The sequence below is a fragment of the Spodoptera frugiperda genome, chromosome 10, assembly GCF_023101765.2.
Source record: "Spodoptera frugiperda isolate SF20-4 chromosome 10, AGI-APGP_CSIRO_Sfru_2.0, whole genome shotgun sequence".
In the NCBI taxonomy this organism is placed as follows: Eukaryota; Metazoa; Arthropoda; class Insecta; order Lepidoptera; family Noctuidae; genus Spodoptera; species Spodoptera frugiperda.
The window spans coordinates 9,386,602-9,408,920 of NC_064221.1; the positions used below are offsets into that span (position 1 = coordinate 9,386,602).

Below are 22,319 nucleotides of genomic sequence, written 5' to 3' on the forward strand. Positions count from 1 at the left end.
ATAGCAAAGCTTACTAAACATACGGTCAAGGTCAATTTAGGGGCAGCCATTTTGAGATAGATATCCAATATAATAAAACAGAAGGTTGATCGTTCCCATCAGTGTGGCGGACCACTATCTATATCGGCGAATAATGAAACAATCTCTTTTATAGCATGGGTCGAAACTTGATGGAATACTTACTTGCTACTAGGTAGAAAAAATGTTAGATTGGTGACGATCAAAGTCAAAGCATTCTTTTTTTTGCCCCGAAGGTATAGGCAGAGTCAACGCATTTATTTAAATTATCATTAATTAAGCGCTTTAGAAACGAAAAACGTCAACGTCGTTTTTTTGCAATCTTATATAGGTCATAGGTCAGTACACCTGAAACGACTACATACATTGCAAACTATATACGAAACTTTAATAATTATGCCATCCTAGGAGAACTTGCAAAAATGATGAGCCAAAAAAACAGTTCGTCGGAACTCTACTTTCACACACCAAACGTGCCACAGAAGGTTGTGAGATAAATTACATTCTATACTTCGAGAACCGTTTGTTCCTATAATCATTACTTGATAAAATATGTTTAAGTTACAACAATCCAAATAATAATTAAAACAAAACGAAACTAAAAAAAAAATACCCTAAAAAGAGTAAAAAATAAACTTGGGAGATATCAGAATTATTTCCTAGCAACACCACAGTTGTCATTTTTTACTCAAGCTGTGCTGATGCCGCGGCACTAATTATTCTATTTACACCAATTTTCGTGTTATAATTAATGAAATTGATGTGTTTTTGTGTTTAATATAAACTGTGAAAGATGTCCAATATAAAAATATGCCGAATATGTCTCTCAACTGATGTTAAAATGTATGAATACGATCAATTTGATCTGAAGAGCTACTATGAAGAGATTATGGCCACTAAAGTAAGAATGTTTGGTGTTTATTCATCCTATTTACTTGTATACAACCACCTTTATCATTTAAAATAGTTTTTGTAGCTTTAAGTCGAGGTATAATACAGATTATAAACAGAAAAATGGGGACTAACTAGAATTCGAGTAGCTTTTTGTATATTGATGCATTATGTATGTTTTTTAATATGTAGATTGAATTAACATAGTGAATAATGTTACCTTTTATTCATTTGATCATAATTAATGTTCATTAAGCCAATTAATTTGTCATAACTGGGTGTAACAATAGTAGGGAACAATAAAAAATATGTTATACTCTAGTTCTTCCTTAACAGCTTTTTTTACTTATAAACCATTTAATTTAGTCTTAAATGTACTTTTTTCAGTAATATAGTCTATTTAGATTATACTATAAATGTATTGATGTCACAGAATGTTCATTATCTAATTTAATTTAAAATAGAATGAGAAATGTTTTATTTAATATCATATCTGCCTGAATAAACAGACCTACATAAATAAGTTTAAACTGCTGAGACTGGACTTTTCAAAAGTTTCTCAGTATTAGCAACAGAGTCTGGAATTGTGCCCGGTATATTGCAAGAGGCTCACCCCTTATTACATGGGACTTATAAGACAAATGGTGAAAAGTAGGTAGATAATACAGTGGCATTACATGCTGTAATGTGCAGATGCACCTCTGCCTACCCCTTCGGAGATAAAAAGGCTTGCTGTTATTGTTGTTGTTAAACAGCTGAGATTAAAAAAGAAAACAACTGATAACATTAATTATGTTATAAAAACAAAAACCGCTAAAAACTTACCTAATTTCGCCTAAGGTTAAAAGCTATCAGTCATTATACCAAATAAAACCAGAAAAATCTTGATAAATCAAACTCTAAAGTAATTTCCCTAAAAATGTTCTTGTTTTTTTATCTTTTAATATGATACATAAACAATCATATCATCAGCCTAAGTATAAGTAAGTACTTACACTATTGACCAAAGGCCTCTTCTACATGCTTACTCAATGCAGGTTGGCATGATACATGAACAATACTTATTAATTTTTTCTCAAAAATAACTATTTATTTACATGCAGGTTGATTTAAAAATTATAATTATAAATTATAAGCCCAGGTTTTGTCACAATGTATTCCTTCACTGTTTTTCAATGGTTTCTAAATAACCACCAAACTAAATTTTTGTCAATACACCCAATTTCTACATTTTGTAACAAATAAAAAATTACATTAACTATGTTTTGTTCACAGGTAAATGAAAAGCATGGTCTACCTAAATGTTTCTGCTATCAATGTGCAGCTCTACTACATAAGTTCCATAAGTTTAAGGAAAAGTGCTACATCGGGCAGAAGGCTCTCCGAGAAATAATATGGAAGGGACCTGTAAGTATAGACCAGCAATCTATTATATAAAAATAAGTCGGTTTTTCCTTCCTGACGCTATAACTCCAGAACTCACGAAACGATTTCCACGGTTTGGCATTCGTTGGAAAGGTCTCGGGCTCCGTGAGGTTTATAGCAAAGAAAATTCAGGGAAAATCAGTGGTGGCGAAACGGAGTTCGCCAGGTTTGCTAGTATACATATAAAAATTTACAATAAAAAATCTAAAATTCGCGGTTTACTAACATACATTCATGGAGAAAAGCTCTACTAATTTCGAGTCACATACGAACACAGTAGTAGATTTTCTCCATTAGCATTTATGTGAGGAAACCATGACTTTTTATGTTAATTGAATTGAAATATTTTTCAGCAATATTTATTTTATCATAACATAAAAATATTAAAATACTCTGTTCAATGAAGGCAATATTTCCGATAACAATTTTTTAAATATTAATAGTCTTTTCCTAACTCTTCATCTTTCTCTTGTTTTGAACAAAATTTACTTAAAAAGATGAATGTATAAAGCAAGTTACCTAATCTAAATGTTATTTACTAAAACTCTTCTATTTCAGCTAACAAAAAAAGCAGTCAGAAACATAGACAGAGAAAGCAAAAACATTCTAATACCACTAAGCATAATAACTGTCAACAAAAGAGTACGGACTTGTGTAGTAAAAACTTCAAATAAAATGAAACTACAAGAAACAAAACCAATTGAAGTAGATGTGGCATCTCTCAGTGACGATGGGGATTTCGCTGACGATACATTCGAAGACAACAAAGAACATCTAATAGAAATTGACATAGAAAAGATAGACATAAAAGAAAAGAAAGAAGATTTTATTGAACTAGAAAAGATAGAGAAAGATAAAATAGAATTTGAAGATCTAGAACCAATTGAAGCTAAAATACAGCCAACGGAAACATTTGAAATAGAAAAGGTCTTTACCGATGATGAGATGCCGAGTGACAATGAAAAAGTATTTGTTGATGATATAAAGATTATATCAGAAGATGAAGAAGATTATGAACCAGAAGTACCTAAGAAGAAAAGAACAAGGAACAGTGGTAATAGTAAAAAGAAGAAAGCGAAAGAATCAATACCTAAAGAGAAGAAGTTTGCAGTTAAAACTACTAAAAAGGCAGAAATGGATCCGAATAACTGGTTGAAAATCAATTTGACAGAAGAGGAGGCTGATGCGGAGTTTAAAGCTAGAGGGCAGCACAAGCGGTATTTGAATGCTCAGTACAAATGCACGGACTGTTTGAAAGGATTCTCTAAAGAGGATATGTTGAAGAGGCATGCTAAGTTAAGACATAGTGAGGTGAGTTTGTTTAAATTTTGACTGTATTTTACATAGAAATAAAGCCTGTTTTTGAATGAGTATGATGAGGTGAATGAATACACACATAACATGATGAGACACATATGACATATGAATGAACATAAGAAACACTACATAGCTTCTGCCAGCGGCTTCGCCCGCGTTCCCGTGGGGTAAAGAGTATCCAATCACCCAAGTCAGCTCATATTCTATCTGTATTCTAAATTTTATGTAAATCCGTTCAGTAGTTTAAGCGTGATTGATGGACAAACATCACATGATAGTGTGATGATATCCCTTTTTTAATAGTTATGTTGTCAGCCCCTATGTAGTAGAGGATGCACCTATTACCATCACATCACTCCACGCGCGCGCACGATTATCTATTTCCGCCTTTAGATCGTACTTTGTTTGGCCGTACTCGAGCAAAATCGTTACCAAGAAATGGTTTAAATAATCATTAAAAGTCTTTGAGTACGGCAGTTAGTCTAACACCGTAAGTTAATGAATGTGTTCTAAGAAGGAGATAATTTTTGGGCTTTTTCTGTTAGATTTTTTTTTAATTGGCACGCACTTTCAGTTATGGCCTTAAAATGTATGGTTTCATAATGATCTCCTTAAGAAAAAAATTGGAAAATCCCCAATAAGTAATTATTCGACCTTTGCATTGAAATTGTTTGGCAATAACAAAGTACTTACTCATCAAATATTTGTTTTTATTTTCAGTCAAACGGACCGATAGAGTGTCGTTTCTGCCACATGCGGTTCAAATGGAAGTGCTTCCTGAACAAACACATGCGGCAGCACTATACTAAGTACAAATGTCTGCGCTGTGACCTCGTCTGTCCTTTAGAGTGAGTATTTTAACAAACAACATGGCCTTTCTTTCCCTAAAGGGGAAGAAATACTCCTTGTTACATGTCACACCCATAATCTTAAGTGTGGAAAACCATGCTTCGGCACAAATGGGCCGGCTCGACTGCACTGATACCACGGACTCACAGGTTACCGGAGGCAAAATCTTCCCAACCCCGATTCTCCAACAACCCTTTAATTCTTAACTCCCAAAAGGCCAGCAACGCACTTGTAACGCCTCTAGTGTTTCAGGTGTCCATGGGCGGCGTTGTGATTGCTTACCATCGGGTGATACGTCTGCTCGATTACCGACTTTACTATTTATAAAAAACTAAAGTCAATTTATTTAAAGACTGTGAAGACATTAAATATTATAAAGAAGTACTAAATCCTTAGTGTCAAATGTTCCTTAGTTATGAGTCGTGATTATATACTAGTTTATAGAATAATAAAATGTTAAAAACCTTATTTTCAGAACTACAGCTCTGTTCCATGAAGAATATCACAACGGTGTTACGAGGAAATGCGATCATTGCGGCGAAGAATTCAAGTAAGTTCATAAAATCCTTACCTTTTTACTTGGTTGTTTGGAGTATAATTCTTTAAAAGTTAGATGGGAAATGCAACAATTTTTTGTAATTTACAAGATTATTCTACTGCATAACGAAATCCTTCGAATTTTTGCAGTTGTTTGCTATACCATCTTGCAGAACAGTTAGTAGAGCTAAGTTTCCGTTACCGCGTACTGTGACACTTTTAAACCGATTCCTGGATTCAAAGCCAGAGTAGGAAGATTATTTTTGTCGGATGGTTTGAAGTGTTTTGAAAGAGATGAATGAATGAAGTAGTGTAATTGGTTTGTACCGGTCTATTCAATTGAATAAATAAATAAAATTAATTAAATCTCCAAATACCAATATACTAGTAAAATTTCAATTGTCCATCGTCTTTCTGTCAGTCGTAAGGATGTGTAAAACCAAACAATAACAATTAATAATATTTTTTTCTTCCACCAGACATCTAACAACGTACTACACGCACCTACGCACGCACCGCAGCGAGCACGTGTGTACTCTGTGCGGCGCGTCCTTCGTCAGTGTCACCGGACTGGGCATACATAAGAAGATTAAACATGTTAATGCTGAGTCTGTGAGTATTCCTTTATAATATACTATGTCAAAGCTCATAAAACTTCGATTTACAACCTTATGGTATAGAAAATTAAGTCGCTTTTCAATTGCCAATTTGTTCTTTAACATTCATACAACTTTCAACCTTATTCCTTACTACGTAAAGTTATATTACTACGCTAGATGGACTGCCGATAGATAAAGAAGTGTACTGATTTCATATTCATACAATTTGCAACCGTATTTAAAAGGTGATAAAGTATTTTTTCAACATTCATACAACTTTCAACCTTATTCCTTACTACGTAAAGTCCTATTAATACACTACACAGGACCTACCGAAAGATAAAGAAGTGTACTGATTTCATATTCATACAATTTTCAACCGTATTTAAAAGCCGATAAAGTATTTTTTCAACATTCATACAACTTTCAACCTTATTCCTTAATACATACATTCATATTACACACAGGGACTATCGATAGATAAGAAGTCTACTGATTTCATATTCATACAATTTCCAACCGTATTCCATGCTACATAAAGTCCTATTAATACACTACAGAAAGATAAAGAAATGGACTGATTTCATATTCATACAATTTCCAACCGTATTCTAAAGCTCATAAAGTAATTTATCCCTTGAATATTACACAGGAACTGCCACAAGGCGAAGAGCAATACTGCCAGAGATGTGACGTCAAGTTCGAGACGAGGAAGGCGTATGAAGAACATCTGATACATTCAGCCATGCATGTGGATGGGATAGAGTGAGTATTTCATAATCATTTTGAGTTTTGTTTGTAGCGGAATAGCCCCTAAAAGTACGCGTCCACAGGCCCGCATCGTACGCATCGGACGGACGGATCGCATCAAACGGATTAATTTTTCAGACTGCGTCCACTGTTATTAGAACTTATGACGGGATATTTACCATGTTTATTGGAGTAAATGCGGGTGGATGTTTACAAGCAGACAAATCGGTTAATCCGTGATCATGGCGCTTGCAACAGTGCCGAAATATCGGAAACTCACCAAAGTGAATAAACATGGTAAATATCCCGTCATAAGTTCTAATAATAGTGTTAGTGACCGTGTCAGTTTAAAAACTTGTATTGCGTCCACTGTATCGGCAGTATTAGCAATCGGATTGCCGATCCCACTTACAATCGAATTGATGGCATCGGCATTCCGTATGACGTCATCGGTACGCATCGCTTGTAGGCATTGCCGATGAGCGGTCCGTACGATGCGGATCAGTGGACGCAGTTGTATGAGTTTCTATACAAGACAAACTAAAAATCCGTTGCGTGCGATGCGTACGATGCGGGCCTGTGGACGCTTACCTTAAACCAGACTAAATTTTTTGTCAGTCACTCTCTCTCAGTCGATAACTTGCATAGTGCTAGAGAATTGTATTATTAAGTATTGTCAATGTTAGCTGTGGCACCTATGGTGGGTTGAGCATTGTAGCCCCAACATACATGTCATGTCATCAATTTTTTTTTTATTGTTCTATTTGAAATCTTTTTTAATCTATAGTTAATATAATATTTTGAAGAAAGAAAAACGTCAGATGGTTATACAGTCATGAATCATACGTCCACATCACAATTTTCATATCAACTATCACTTTTAACTCTATTTCAATCCAAATTAGGTTCAAATTTCAATAAGACACGGGCCACGTCCGTGTGGCCTGTATACTGAGATGTATGTATATGTTTATATTTTGCAGAGACTTAGAAATAAATGCACCTCTCACTTCTAACCCCAGGAAACGGCGGCAGAATCTCAAGAGGCTGACTCGAATACCTACTGATTGTCATATTGTGAGTATTTTGTACCATACCATGTCCGTTAGGAATTGCCAACGTCATGTAGATTTTTTTATAATAAGTTTGCCGAGTAAAAGTTATCTTTTGTAGCCTTGTTACAAAAATAATGTCATTGTCTCGTATCTGGTCCTTAAGACCTCACCTTCAAAAGGTGTTAAATTTTTTGAGGAGGAAATCTAGGGGTTTTGAGATTATTTATTACCTTTCTAAAACCTCACTGGCACTGTATCAGTACCTATTACGGATACCGGGTGCTTTGTGTAACATTCGGTTTGCAACTTATTCCATAAGTTTTTTTTTTTTTTGAGGGGAGAAATCCAACTGTCATCTTATGGTCCCGCCTTTGGTGAGGCGAGAAGTGTTAGACTCTTACTAACTTACTCTACCCCTCTGTACTTACTCTTGCTTAGTAAAACGAGCCTTCCGGTTCGAAGACGATGACCCCTCAGCACTAATTTATGTTTAATCAAAACTAAATATAATATTGGTCTAAGTGCTAGGTCTGAATGAGGTCTGTATAATGTACCCAGTTATTACAGAATATTAAGAAGCCAAATCGAATTGTCTTTTTATGGTCTCATACAAAAAGCGATTGCATCTTATTACTCAAGAAATCTATACAAAAACGACTATACAACTTATTTGTTCTCCATCAGTGCGGCAAACACTTCGCGACGCAGGCGGCGTGTAGGAAGCACCATCTAGCGGAACATCCCAGAACTTCGTTCTTCGCGCCCAACGAGAGACATATCTGTGAGATCTGCGGGATGTCGTTAGCGGTCAGTAACAATATAATATAATATTCAGTTGTAAATTAATATGAATTACCGACATTGGTAACAATAATAATTAATAAGGTCTAATTTGAATTAATTTCTATGTCATAATCGGATATGCTCTTGATAGTACGAGAGCATTTTTGAAATTGAACGAAATTTTATTTCAAAACTTGATGTATTTAATTTTTCCCGCGAAATCAATTAACAATAATTTAATTAAAAATACTAGCGGCCACATTTTGAGTGGCAAGCTGGTAGATTTTTATTCTCCTAATCATAAATATGAGTACACAAATCTACAGCTGGATCTTAGACTATAAGCTGCTACCAGCTAATGAGAGACAACTAATGGCTAATTATGGAGACAATGATAATGATTAATTTCTTATAGTAATCGCGAAGAAACCCTATCAATAGTCCTTTACCCAGATCAGAAATCTTAGACTATCAAAAATCAACCTTACTACAATGAAAATAACGTTAAAAATCAACTAACTTCCTTCCAGCCTGGCAGTGTCTCCAGCCACCTAAATACTCACACTCGGGAGAAGCTTTACACCTGCAACACTTGTGGTCGACAGTTCAGCAGTAAGGGAGGCATGACTACTCATCAATTGGTTAGTTAAACCCATTAATTTTAATTACCTCGACATTCCGCGATACACGACGCGGCGACTGTCGTGCTGCTACTGAGTCGAGTTCCTCGTCAAATAATTACGTGATTAAGCCGAAACACATAATAATAGTTAATTCAGCCCACTCGCACGAAGCGCTTCGCTTCAAGCTTCCTTGTGCGAACTGCTAGCGGAGTGGAATACTTTGCCGGAGTCTGTGTTTCCTGATGGGTATAACCTGGGTGTCTTCAATGCCCGAGTGAATAGGTTGGTTATAGGCAGACGTGCTCCATCGTAGACCATCAGGCGAGATAGCGGCCAAACGTTGACCCATCAAACATAATAATTAATTTAGTATGTCTCACGAAAGTTATACGCAAGAGTGTCGCGCCTTTTATCTCAGAAAGGGTAAGCAGAGGTGCACATTACGGCACGTAATGGCGCTGTACAATCTACATCCACTTTTCACCGTTCGTGTTTTAAGTTTCATGCCTTACAAGGGTGAGCCTATTGCCATATACTGGGCACAATTCCAGACTCCGTGCTATGTACTACTAAAAAATTTGTCGACAAGCCGAAAAAAGTCCAACAAAACCAATAATACTTTTCCCGACCTAAAAATCGAACCCAAGACCCCTTGTCCGGCAGTAGTAATTGCGACCACTCGAGCTCAACGAGGCAGTCACGCGTCTATCTATCATCATCTGATTCTATCTATCTATCATTGCGTAAAGCACAAGTTAAAGTCAATCTTATTATTACATAATAATAATCTTATAATCTTCACAGTTGAATTTACTAAATCTCTCATCACAGTACATTTGTTTCAGACGCACACAAGCGAGAAGCCTGTAGCGTGTACTCTATGCGACAAGCGGTTCAAGCAAGTCAGCAGTATGAAGCTACATTACAGGACCTTCCATTTGAAAGAACCGTATCCTAAGAGGTAAGGATACTATCACAAAAATGTTCTAAAGATCCGAAAAAGTTTTATGTACCCTTAGTACGAGTTTCTTCTACTATTTTTATGGTATATAGGTAAAAAAGCAGACGGATTACCTGATGGTAAACAATCGCCGCCCATAGACATCAGATGTCCACACCAGAGGCGTTACAAGTACGTTGCCGGCCTTTTGTGGGTTTGGGATTTAAGAGTTGTTTTGGGATGATTGGGGATTTACACAACAAAACATAACCCGAGCGTTGTTTCATGTTGGTTTTCTGTGTGGTCGTGGTATCATTCCGGTTGAACCGGCCCATTCGTGCCGAAGAATGGCTCTCCCAAATTTAGCACTTACGTGAAACGAAAACGAAACAAGAGCATGTTCGGCGCTCTGATTGGCCGGTGCGAATGTACCAATCAATCAAAGCCGCCGAATGCGCTCTCGTTTCGTTTTCGTTCAACGTAAGGCCAGCCATACACGGACTGCTTCAAGCAGTTGTAAGTTATAACTGCTTGCAGCAGTCCGTGTATAATTACTTATAACCGACTGCTCGAGCAGTCGCGACCGCTTCAAGCCGTCAACTGCATAATGAAAGTCCATCGTGCCGTCGACCGCTCGCGAGCAGTTGCGTGGCATACACCGACTGCTCGAGCCGTTGACTGCTCTAGAGCAGTCGACCGCTCTCCGACTTCACCTCCCCCGCCCTTTGCGGCCTCGCGTTGGATAGGTAGCTCGAGCAGTCAACAACCGACAACTCAAGCAGTCGACGCCGACCGCTCGAGCGGTCCGTGTATTTCGCTCAGCCGCTAACTGTTCGAGCAGTCCGCGTACGGCCGCCCTAAAGCACACATACACAGAATGCGAAACCGTGGGCATCAACTAATTATTTATTAATACATTTTCATTTATTACAGGAATAGAAAAAAGAAAACGGACGAACTGTCGAAAGATGACTATGTACACGAAGATTCGGACGACAATATGACACTAGATAACTTCTACGCGCGCAAGTTTTAGATTGTAAGTTCTAAATAATTTATTTAATACTCATACTTTTTGTGTATATGAGACTTTTTACGTTAAAATTGCTGGACTATTATACTCTTTAACCGGACCTTAGGGTGTAAGGCAGCTAAAGGAGACTAAAAAATTGTAGAAAACTCATAAAATCCAATAAATCTATTGTTTTAACGCTAGTAAACTAGATGGCGCCTCTGTCGTTGAAGGCGTTGTCTAATATTTATTTGTTAATCAAAGAACATTAGAGAAAAAATGTTTTCTCGTTATTTTATTATGCCCCTTTGTATCAATATGCACAATTTTACTGTGAATTTTGTTATTGGTTTTTAGTTTAAAAATCATGAAGTTCTCTAAAAATATATGATTCGTATGATCCATTGTTTCGTTGTTATGAAAAAGAATCAGTGAATAAGCATTTTTTTATTAATAAAACTACACTGAAGTAATTTTAATAAAATGTAAATACTTCTTGTACCAATAAAATTATGTAAAGGAAATAGAGTCGATAGCCATAATAATGATTTGATTACAATTCGACTGTACAGTTAAAACTAGGCGTGCATTAGATCCTAACACCGGCTATAATACGGCAAACGAAACGTACTACCGACTGCTAGGTTCGATTCACGCACGGAGCAACTTTGAGAGATCCACTTTGTTGTTTCGGGTCTGGGTGTCATGTGTAGGTATGTGAACTTGTATGTTTGTAAACGCACCCACGATACAGGAGAAAACCCTAATGTGGGGCAACGTTTTTAAAGAAAAAAAGATAAAGGTATGAAAAGGTTATAATATGGTTTTAAATAATTAATCGGTACATTGAATCGTCTTCCGAAATACATTCACTGCCGAAACTCGTTACTATTAATGTTGTATTTATATTATGTAATAATAATAATTATTATAAAGGTAACTGTAATAAATAACATAGATCTCTAAATACTAAAACATTTTACAATTTTAGTAATTAATGTTATTTTGTATAAGCGTCGACGTCTAATTATAGTGTAGTCTATGTATTGTGTAAGTGTACATTTTATAAGAATGTTTATTTTATTTCTAGTAAAGTATTATTTCTAGTGTTTGTGTTTTATTAACACTATGTTTTTTTTTTTAAATAAATATATGATGTGTCGACGTATGGTCACTATGTCGCCTGGTGGTAAGCGATGATGTGGCCTACGATTAGGCAACCAAGTTTTGAAGACACCCAAGTTATACCCATCAGGAAATACAGACTCCGGTAGCGAATTCCACTCCTTAACAGTTCGCACAATAAAGCTTGAAGCGGTGGCGCTTCGCCGATTGTCTTGTGGTACGATGATGGAAAGGACTAGGGGGAATCAAGTCGTCCAAACCACCCCATACTCAAAGATTAGAATAGTGTTCATGCTTCAACAGGACGCTGTGGCAACATATGACATAAGACAGCTGACATTAGTCGCACATAGACGATCAACGAACAAACCAAGGATGACATCATAAATCTTACATCGCACATATTATGTGAATAAACACGAATAGAAAATCCGAACGAACTACTATCGGGTAGAAAGCCCGCTAGTTACGATCAACTCGCCTGGTCGGAGGATTCTCCTTATCTTAGGGAACTTTACTTTCTTTTCCTAAAACGCTATGGCGACGTTGCCATTGGAACAGAATAGGTCTACAGTCAGTTCAAAAGGAGAATGCCCAAAAATGTATAAATCGATAAAAATAATTTATGTGTGACAAGGTACAATTAGGTGTTTGCCCTCCAAACTTGTAATCGAAAATGGGAAGTAAAAAATTTCATTTGTCACTGAAACATTTTAATTTCTCTTGAAAGGATTAAAAGAAGACAACACTGTTTAGGCGGAAACAATTTTTATTTACACTTCATTTTACAATATTGCATATAGGTAGGTAATATAAATTGACAATCATCGCCATCGATCAACTTTATGATTCTCTTCCGAATCATCGTTAATTATTCTGTAATCTTCTATCTCTAATTGATTGCCTGGCACTTTTCTTCTGTTTCTGTAATATACAATAAAAAAAATAAGTCGCGTTTTCCTTCCTGACGCTTTTACTCCAGAACGCACGAACCGATTTCCACGGTTTTGTTGGAAAGGTCTCGGGCTCTGTAAGGTTTATAGCAAAGAAAATTCAAAAAAAATTCAAAAGCAACGCAGGAAAACAAGGAAAATCATTGGTGGCGAAACGGAGTTCACCGGGTTTGCTAGTATACAATAAATATGTTAATAAATGCCAAAGTTTGTCTGTATGTTTGTAACTCAATCACATCAAAACGGCTGAAAGGTTTGTAAGTGTTAAAATAGCATTCAGAATACGGAATATGAAGCCAAAATCGATACCATTTAGTTCATTAAATATACACGCAATATGAATATAATAAGCTCTAGAGTTGAATTGTAACTCAAGAGTACGAAATTTTATAATATCAATGTCGATCGATCGGAATTGAATTCAAGATTAAGCCTCATGAAAGTTTCCCCCCTCAACAAAAAAGGGTGACAAATGTATTCAACTCTCACCATACGTATTTGGAACCTTACCTCTTCGGATACGGTTGTTTCAAATGGAACGTGCGGTAATGTAGTTGCATACTACACTTCTGCGTGAACCGTTTCTGACACATTGAACATTCGTACGGTTTCTCACCGGTGTGGGTCTGAAATAGAACAAATATTATTAAAAATAACTGCTCTAGTGGTGACAAGTGGGCGCTACATTGTATATGTCTTTTAGTTCTCTATTAAACTGACTGCCTCGTTGATCAAGGGGTCGTAGGTGCGACTACCGGGGACTCGAGTTCGATTACCGGGTCGGGTAAAATATTATTTTTATATTGAAATTTTTCATTCGATTTTTTTTCAGCATGGAATCTGGAATTGTGCCCGGTATTGGTAAACAAATACTAACGACAATATATTGATTTGAAATATCGCATGACATCACATCTAGGAACTTTTTATACTTAGAAATAAACGTAGCTATACCTAATGCGCTCTAACAAGGTGCGGCTGACAGATTCAGTAACGTTTCGTATCACTCTTGAAAGTTGCTGCGATTTAAAAATTATGCCTTAATATTTTAGCTGTATCACATTCGTATTATGTTAAATCATTCGGATGCGTAGTTAATTAAATTAAAACCAACCGGAATGTTCTAGTATTCAATTAAAATCTAATGAAATGAAAAATAAAGTAAAGTGTTATGCGTATAACGTAAAGCCATAGTCGTGTTTAGTGATGGGATGTACGGCTACGATGGATAGGTAGTCGATGTTTTTTTAGAATAAAAAACGAAAATCGTGCGTCGTTCAATTATCATTCTTAAAAAACCTTTAATTATGTGGGTAAATCCACTGTAGACGCGGCTCTCTCTGCCCAAACCACAGTGACATTATCTGAGCAGAAATATGTAGTAGGCATTTTTCTAGACATTTCCGGCGCCATTGATAATGCGTGGTGGTACTATTCCAACATATACAAACTAATATATCCTTGTTTTCTTCACGGTTCTGTAAAACTAACTCTGAAACACCTCAGGGCTCGGTCATAAAATATTTATTTTGACAAGTATATACACGTAGTTAGACTGCACAACTAAATAACACACAAATTTAATAAAAAAATTCAAGAGAATTAAATGTATGCTGCGAGTATCGATAGCGATAAAAAAAGATTTTTCTAATGTCCATCCCTAAAGAGAGACGTCAACGTCATACTGGCATCTGTCAGCCGCACCTTGTTAGAGCGCATTAGGTATAGCTCTCACTCCTAACCTTTGATTCGTTTTATTCTAATATTGTGTTCGTATAGATTTTTTTATTTCCATACCCCGTCATCATCCTTATTAGCTGAAACACTATTGGGACAAAACCCACGATATCATAAATTACACCTTATTAAATTCCAATTAAAACTCATAATTATCTTACCAGCTGATGTCTATTCATGCTTCCTTTACTATTGAACTGCATGTGACATATAGCACAAGTGTACAGTTTCTCCCGCGTGTGTGTGTTTAGATGACTTGCCACGCTACTCGCCTGTGGACAAAGAAGAATACTGTAAAACGGGGAGAATAGAATTCAAAAGGTGAATAGAATTAAAGGGTAAAGACACCGTTTTACTTAACCAAACGATGTGTCAAAATAAGGGTCACTTAAGCTAACAGCAATTCAATCGGACATTATGCTAAATGTTTTTAGTGTGAGACAATACGATAGAGGTTGCAAGGTGCGGCTGGACGCTAACCGGACGATCTGGAAATCATCAGGAGAAGTCTTTGTTCAGGCGTCTAGTGCCCTATAAGATGATGTTTTACGGCGTATGAATGAGCATATAGAGCTAACCTGAAGTTAAACAATCCACATTGGCTATAAGTCCCTATATAATAAGTTTAAAAGTACACTAACAATACATTAGATATTTAGTTCTAATTCCACTTATAGATGTATTTTTAACATGAAAGAAAGAAAGAAAAATTATTTATTTGGCACCAGGCACGAAGCACCGAAAAAACATAAAACAAAAACAGTACAAACATAACAATTTTGTATTTTTACAAAAATCAGGGGAATCAGAAAATACTGCACAATATAAATAAAATAATATAAAAGTTTAATTGGCACCAGGCACAAAGCACCGAAAAAACACAAAACAACCAAAAAAAATTAAAACAAAAACAGTACAAACATAACAATTTTGTTTTTTTTACAAAAATAACATATAGTAACAGAAAGTACTGCACAATATAAATAAAATAATATAAAAGTTAAAATAAAATACAATAAAAAATTACATGTGAAAACAAGGCGGCAACGTGCCCAATCCAAAACATGCGGTTAAGGTAACGTGTAGCACCCGCATTTAAATGCGGGCGAAGCCGCTGGCAGAAGCTAGTGAAAGTATAACTACAACATACCTAAGTGTGGGAACATATATAAGTGTGGGAGAGCCATACTAAGTGTGGGAGAGCCATGCTTCGGCACGAATGGCCCGGCTCGACCGGAGTGATACCACGGCCTCACAGAAAACCGACGTGAAACAACGCTTGTGTTGTGTGAGTGAGGTTACCGGAGGCCCAATTCCCCCCTTCCCAACAATCCTAACTCCCAAAAGGCCGGCAACGCACTTGTAAGGCCTCTGGTGTTTCAAGTGTCCATGGGCGGCGGCGATTGCTTACCATCAGGTGATACGTCTGCTCAATTATGTTTCATCAAAAACATACCGCTAACGACGCGCCGCAGATCTCACAGATATGTCTCTCTTCGTCTTTGGTCGGTAGCGGCTCGTCCTTGTGTTCCGCGCTGTGGTGCTTCATGTACGCAGTCAAACTCGGGAAGTTCTTGTTACACTGAAAATTGGAAGATTGTATTATTGTCATACACTTTTCTTTTTAAGTTTATTTATGTAGGTAGTATATTCCAAAAGTATTGTTATTTGTATAATAACTATCGTGTAACATACTAACTTTAATAAAAACGCAGGTTTACTCACTTAAAATAATTAGAAAAGCTCTACTAGTTTCGTGTCACAGCGGGACTCTTCTTCATGAGACTCGAAATTAGTAGAGCTTTTCTCATCAGTACGTGAATAAACCAGTGTTTTATTATAGACATACACATATTACATATACAAAAGATAAAATAAATATTAATATTTTTTACGGCTTACTCGTAAACTGTTTGACGAGGTTGCTCAACTAGTTTCAAACCATTTTAGGGGCTTATAGTTTACAATATCATAGTTCGAAAAACGACGTAGCGAGCGCAGTCTACTGGCGAAAGAACAAATAGGTTATAATAATAATACTTACTATGTTACAGGGTGTCATTTTCCGCGGATTCCTTCTAAAGAATTTCTTCCTTCTTTTAGGTATTGACACAGCCGAACCATCACAAGCAAGATCCCTGAGAACAGTAATCATATTACAGTATTGTTACTGTAAATGTGAATACATTTTTTTTAAGAGTAACTTGAAAATGAACTTTGCTCCACACTAGGATATCCTCCTGTATCGTGAGCGGCGGCGACACCTACCACCCCACTTCATTCATCAAGGTCATGGGGCGGGGCTAGAGAGCCGATCCCATCAGGTGCAAGCAATAAATTAGTAGTGGTCAGGCGAATGTGACCACTATTGTACATTGCAAATTAAATTAATGTAAAAAGCTGGTAATAGTTACATCTTTATTTTTATGTATGTAACTTACTCAAATCCTTCGGTGTGTTTGGCTGAGTGGTATAAATGTTCCTCATACGCCTTCCGGGTCTCAAACCTGATGTCACACCGCGAACAGTATGTGTTCACTTCTTCCTCTTCTCGGCTCTAGAAGATTAGATATGTATCAAGTTTCAACTATAGGAGAGCCATGCTTCAACGAGCTATGAAACAACGCTCGCGTTGTGTGAGTGAGGCTACCAGAGCCCCTTCCCAATCTTCCCATTCCACGATTCCCCAACAACCCTTAAATTCCTAACCTCCAAAACGCCGGCAACGCACTTGTAACGCCTCTGGTGTTTCGAGTGTCAATGAGCGGCTGCGATTGCTTAACATTAGGTGATCTGTCTCTTCGTTTACCGGCCTATATCATAAAAAAACTGAGTTTATCAAAAATAATGGTATTGTTTTATTGACATGCTGGATGGAATGGAGGAATTTTCGTAATAGTAAATATTTTTGTACTTAGCAATCGATATTTAACCTTAACAATATTGTATTACAGTCTATGATCTTTTGGTACCTAAAATTGTTTTATAAACTGCAAGCAATATTCAACCTTACGTCTATTTAATTATCGACTATAATAACTTACAACGACAGTAGTAACATGCATGGTACGTTTGTGCATGTTGAGTCCGTTGTTGCTGACGAAGGACGCGCCGCACAGAGTACACACGTGCTCGCTGCGGTGCGTACGTAAGTGCGTGTAGTACGTTGACAAATGTCTTGGAACAAAAAAAAAAATTTTGAAAAATATGTTTTAATGCAGCTTAGGTTATGCAAACTAAACATGTATACAAAATTTCAGGTTAATCGGTTAAAGATATATGCTTCAAAATCTAGTTGCAAGATTCCACTTCACACACATACATTGCAACTTACATAAAATCAAAATCAACGAAAAAAATATTTCTTTTAATTAGACCTGGAAGGTACTTTTGAACGACCAAAACAATGTCATAAATTTACTCCGTCTAATTTACTCCTGAACTGCGGACTACCTAGCGGGTTTATCGGGGCTCCGGCTCGAAAGCTAGGAGAAGGAACGGGGTGGTTTTTAGTCAGTAAGAGTCTGACACTCCCTCTCGCCTCGCCCAAGGTGGGAGAAGTCATTGGACGATTTTCTCCCTAAAAAAAAAAATACCCCGCCTAATTTACTGCCTCGATTAACAGATCCGGGTGATCATGTCATTAATCCGTACCTGAATTCCTCTCCACAGTGCATGCATTTCCTGACCACACCGTTGTGATATTCATTGTGAAATAAAGCTGTGTTCCTGTAAACAAAACAAATGACAAAATGTTAATATTTCAGAAAGATCAACCAACTCGATCAACAAACTTGCGGCAAGTAACAAACTGAATAGGAGACCTAAATTACATTTCACATACACTCTCACATTATCCTCTATTTCATTGTCTGGACTTTAAAAAGACTATGACCCAGAGGTCATAGTCTCAAACAAACTCAGAAGTTTGTTACGGCATTTCTTCTCAGAGTAGTCTGCTAGGAAATGCCGGCCTCATCTAGCTATTTGAAATATTGACGTGTATAAGTATTATTTTATAACCTACCTACAGAAATAAATATCATTTCATAAGACACGTGTTATTTGTCTGAAACATTGTTCAAATATAGGTATTAAGCGGAGTAGTCTAACTAAAAAATCACGGCTTATTCACGTGCATTAATGGAGGAAAATTTAGTTTCGAGACACAGAGGGACTCGTACTAAGCCTTCTGGCATGTAACAAACTGAAGGGAAGACCTTAATCTATATTAATGTAAGTGTAGGTAAACACGTGACTTTTTAGTTATTTGTCATTTACATTGATAAAAATAGAGCGTAATATGGGTACTCTATGTTAAATCATCGTAAGGTAATGTGAGCTGCTTGATAGTGTACCAAGTTTGAGCACATTAGTTCTGAAAGCAACACTGAGGAAAATACATAAGAAAATGAAAAAAAATACATACTTACTTCAATGGACATATGAGATCACACCGCAGACATTTGTACTTAGTATAATGCTGTGTTATATGCCTGGTTAGGTAACATTTCCATTTGAAACGCATGTGGCAGAAACGGCAGACTATTGGACCTACAGACTGGAAAAAAAACGATGTAAAATTATTTTGGAAAACAATTTCAAAGTCAAAATGAAGTCCCTAATAATATTTCAGGCGAAGTATTTCCAGGTCAGCTGGATGCAACAATTTGGGAAATTATTCCAAATCCAATCCTATCTTAATTATTAAGATTAAAATATTAACTTTAGGTAAAAATATAAAAAAATTAGATAAAATATAGGGACATCCGAGTCACTCGACTGAGGTTGAATATCAATGAAAACTGCACCAAGACGCAATTTCGCATGTAAACTTCATGCGAACTTACGACTTGCGTGGAAACTATTTATACTGTGTCCACGGAGCGGAAGCATTACGACAATTAACGCTTCGAGAAATTTAGAAATTTAGATTTGAGTATTATGTACACGAGCCCTAGGATACATTGTATGTAAAACTCACCTCACAGTGTCTTAATTTAAAATGTCTATTCAGCATATCTTCTTTAGAGAAGCCCTTATAACAATCATTACATTGATACGCTGCAGACAAGTACTTGCGATCTTTTGCCCTCGCTGTAAAACCTTCTAAGGCCTCCTCTTCTGTCAAATTAATCTTCAACCAATGATTAGGATCTAATTTATTATCTTCTGTACCTAAAACTTCAAACTTCTTACTTCTCCCTTCAACATCTTTCTTTCTTGCTTTCCTTCTTTTATGGTTTATTTTCTCTTCTTCAATTTCTATATTATAACTGTTCTCTTGGTCAATATTATTGTCTACAGATTCTTCTTTTATGTCTTTAAAGTCATTTAATTCTTCTGTTTGTTTCATTTCTTCTATTTCTTCATTGTCATCGAAAATGTGATCAGTTTCTAGATCTGTTATTACAAAATCATTACTAATCTTCTCTTCGGTCATTTTGCATTCTTCTTTTTCATATAACATTTCGTTTTTTATTTCTGCTAAGTTTTTGCTGTCCACAGAAGAATCACTATCATAGTCTATCTTTAATTCTGCTATTTGGACATTTTTTCTTTCTTTCTTTATTTGTTTTAGTGTTTTACTCTTTATAATGTATGTCCTTACTCTTTTGTTGGTTGAAAGTATGTGTACAGAAGATTTTAAGTTATTCTTCTGTCTGTCTATTTTGGATATTGATGATAGAGTAATCTGTAAAGAATTGGTTTCTATGATAAGTTTTTAGAGATGTAGGTTGGTGTTTGAGGAATTTCGATTTATTAATTAAAGAATAACAATGTATCGTCACGCCTTTTATCCTCGAAGGGGTAGGTCGAGATATAGCACATTACGGCAGAAATGCTAAGTAATGTACAATGTACACCCCCATTGTGATATAAGTCCCATGTAATATGGTGGTGAGCCTATTGCCATATACTGGGCACAATTTCAGACTCTATGCTACAATTGAGAAATTGACAAAACCTGAAAAAGCACAGTAATACTTTGCACAACACAAAAATCGACCCTGAAACCCCTTGCATTTAAGACCACTGGACCCATGAGGCAGTAAAGAATAATACATTAAACAAATACTTACAGATCCATTCCACAATAGTTCATTAAGAGCCTGCTCTCCTCTGTAGCATTTCTCTTTGAACTTATGAAACTTGTACAACATGCCAGCACATTCATAGCAAAAGCAGTTTGGAAGACTGTCTTGTTTATTTATCTGTGAAAATTTAAAATAAATTTTATTATTATTTCTTTAAATTCCACAAGAGTTTGAACCCTATGTCTATGGAGGAAAACTATCTAACGCATTGAGATGAAATTTTGAACAGGGAATGATTAGGGTCTGGTATAACACATAGACCACTTTTTACCGGACGGGAAGTGAATAAAGTCACTGGAAGACACAAAATACTTAGATAATTAAATATGCATTTACACTATAAAACAGTTAAGACACCTTTTTTTACAATTGATGGCAATATTTTAACTTAGAAAACATATTGACCCAGTTTCCTAAGGGCATTTGTTTAATTTAGAAACAAATATATCGTTTGAAAATCTCATTACTCAGCTTGGCAACGATCCAGGCTAGTTTAAGGCCAGTTAGTAGCAAATTAAAGTCCATTATTTTGCTTGAGAGAGCTAATTGAATCAGATAATTTGTATACAATATTTCAATAAGTTTTTTGGCTAAATATACTCACATATTATGTTATCTATGTACGTTGTTAAGTAATAAATATTAATGAAATATAAAATGATTTATTTACTTACTTTTTTACCTAAAACTTCTTCATAATATTGCTTTAAATGAAAACGATCGTAACTATAGATTTTTACGTCTTTACACAAGCATATGCGACATACTTTGAGATCAGACATATTAATTGATTAATAATACGTTTTAATACATTGTTTAATACAGAATTCTATTCATTTATCAATATTTAAGCGAAATAAAACAAAATAAATACAACACAAATTCGCCCTTAGCAACAATCTCTGTTCTGTCATCTGTCATTAATGTCACAAAGTCAAAAATCCTTAATTTTTTTTTAAGAGGAGAAAATCATACATGGACTTGACTTCTCCCGCCTTGGGTGAGGTGAGAGAGAGTGATAGACTCTTTGTAACTAAAGACCACCCCGTTCCTACTCCTGCTTTATAATCCCGGATCCGGATCCGGGATAATTGGTGTTGGGTTAGCTCTACATCGGGGATCAGCCCAACCGGGCCCTAATATGGCCGCCCCGTTTGCGATAGTTTGTTGGCTCTTACGTTGCGTACGGGCATAGTTCTGGTGATGACCAGAACTACGCCTCCTTTGCAGATACGCACTTACGGTAGCCGGAGATTGTCGTAAAATTCCCGACAACCGGAATGTCTCCTGCGGTGACAGAGGCGTCTTATTCTAGCTATCATGACTGCTTCGCAAAAAGAGCAGATGGTGACCCATTCCTCCTCGCTACGCACCATGGCTTAAACCAAAACTGGACAGAAGATGTCACCGTCGCTGATCACATCCCTAAGGACACGGTGATGTTCAGCCCATGCTGATCATACCGCCTCCGTATGTTCCACCGTGTTCTCCAAGTGGTCTTCGCAATGACGACATCCAAGCGTTTCTTCCCGCCGAATCTGAAACAGACCTACCGACCGAAACTTTCGTGTCCGGTAACCATCTATGTTAGTTCCGGTAAATTATTT

The 22,319-nt window shown here is 36.4% G+C and overlaps 2 protein-coding genes across 3 annotated transcripts; one reads left to right on the forward strand and one right to left on the reverse strand.

The window, feature by feature from the left end:
• Positions 1 to 682: 682 nt before the first annotated feature.
• Positions 683 to 11,445, forward strand: LOC118277639 (zinc finger protein 260). 2 transcript variants are annotated; one of them, XM_050696530.1, is made up of 12 exons: positions 683 to 919; positions 2,185 to 2,316; positions 2,893 to 3,645; positions 4,372 to 4,499; positions 4,976 to 5,050; positions 5,517 to 5,649; positions 6,289 to 6,401; positions 7,409 to 7,463; positions 8,126 to 8,248; positions 8,755 to 8,865; positions 9,693 to 9,808; positions 10,721 to 11,445. In XM_050696530.1, exons 1-12 carry the CDS (start codon positions 812 to 814, stop codon positions 10,821 to 10,823), a joined length of 1,950 nt encoding a protein of 649 aa, XP_050552487.1. In that variant the 5' UTR covers positions 683 to 811; the 3' UTR covers positions 10,824 to 11,445. The 2 variants fall into 2 exon arrangements, with proteins under 2 accessions (XP_050552487.1, XP_050552486.1); XM_050696529.1 differs by having other exon boundaries at positions 7,370 to 7,463; positions 10,721 to 11,444.
• Positions 11,446 to 12,675: 1,230 nt separating this feature from the next.
• Positions 12,676 to 21,625, reverse strand: LOC118277400 (zinc finger protein 431-like). Its single transcript, XM_050696532.1, has 12 exons — positions 21,387 to 21,625; positions 20,698 to 20,829; positions 19,599 to 20,309; positions 19,048 to 19,175; positions 18,269 to 18,343; positions 17,659 to 17,791; positions 17,056 to 17,171; positions 16,659 to 16,752; positions 16,071 to 16,196; positions 14,776 to 14,886; positions 13,388 to 13,503; positions 12,676 to 12,848 (listed from the first exon to the last, which is right to left on the reverse strand). The coding sequence occupies exons 1-12, from the start codon at positions 21,492 to 21,494 to the stop codon at positions 12,749 to 12,751; spliced, it is 1,950 nt and encodes a 649-aa protein (XP_050552489.1). The 5' UTR covers positions 21,495 to 21,625; the 3' UTR covers positions 12,676 to 12,748.
• Positions 21,626 to 22,319: the final 694 nt, after the last annotated feature.

Coding starts and splice junctions, on each gene's coding strand:
- LOC118277639 (XM_050696529.1), top strand. CDS start 812: ATGTCCAATATAAAAATATGCCGAATATGTCTCTCAACTGATGTTAAA. Junction 3,646..4,371: donor CTAAGTTAAGACATAGTGAG/GTGAGTTTGTTT, acceptor TTTTATTTTCAG/TCAAACGGACCGATAGAGTG. Junction 5,650..6,288: donor AACATGTTAATGCTGAGTCT/GTGAGTATTCCT, acceptor AATATTACACAG/GAACTGCCACAAGGCGAAGA.
- LOC118277400 (XM_050696532.1), bottom strand. CDS start 21,494: ATGTCTGATCTCAAAGTATGTCGCATATGCTTGTGTAAAGACGTAAAA. Junction 20,310..20,697: donor AACTATTGTGGAATGGATCT/GTAAGTATTTGT, acceptor AATTCTTTACAG/ATTACTCTATCATCAATATC. Junction 13,504..14,775: donor GCATGAATAGACATCAGCTG/GTAAGATAATTA, acceptor GTTCTATTTCAG/ACCCACACCGGTGAGAAACC.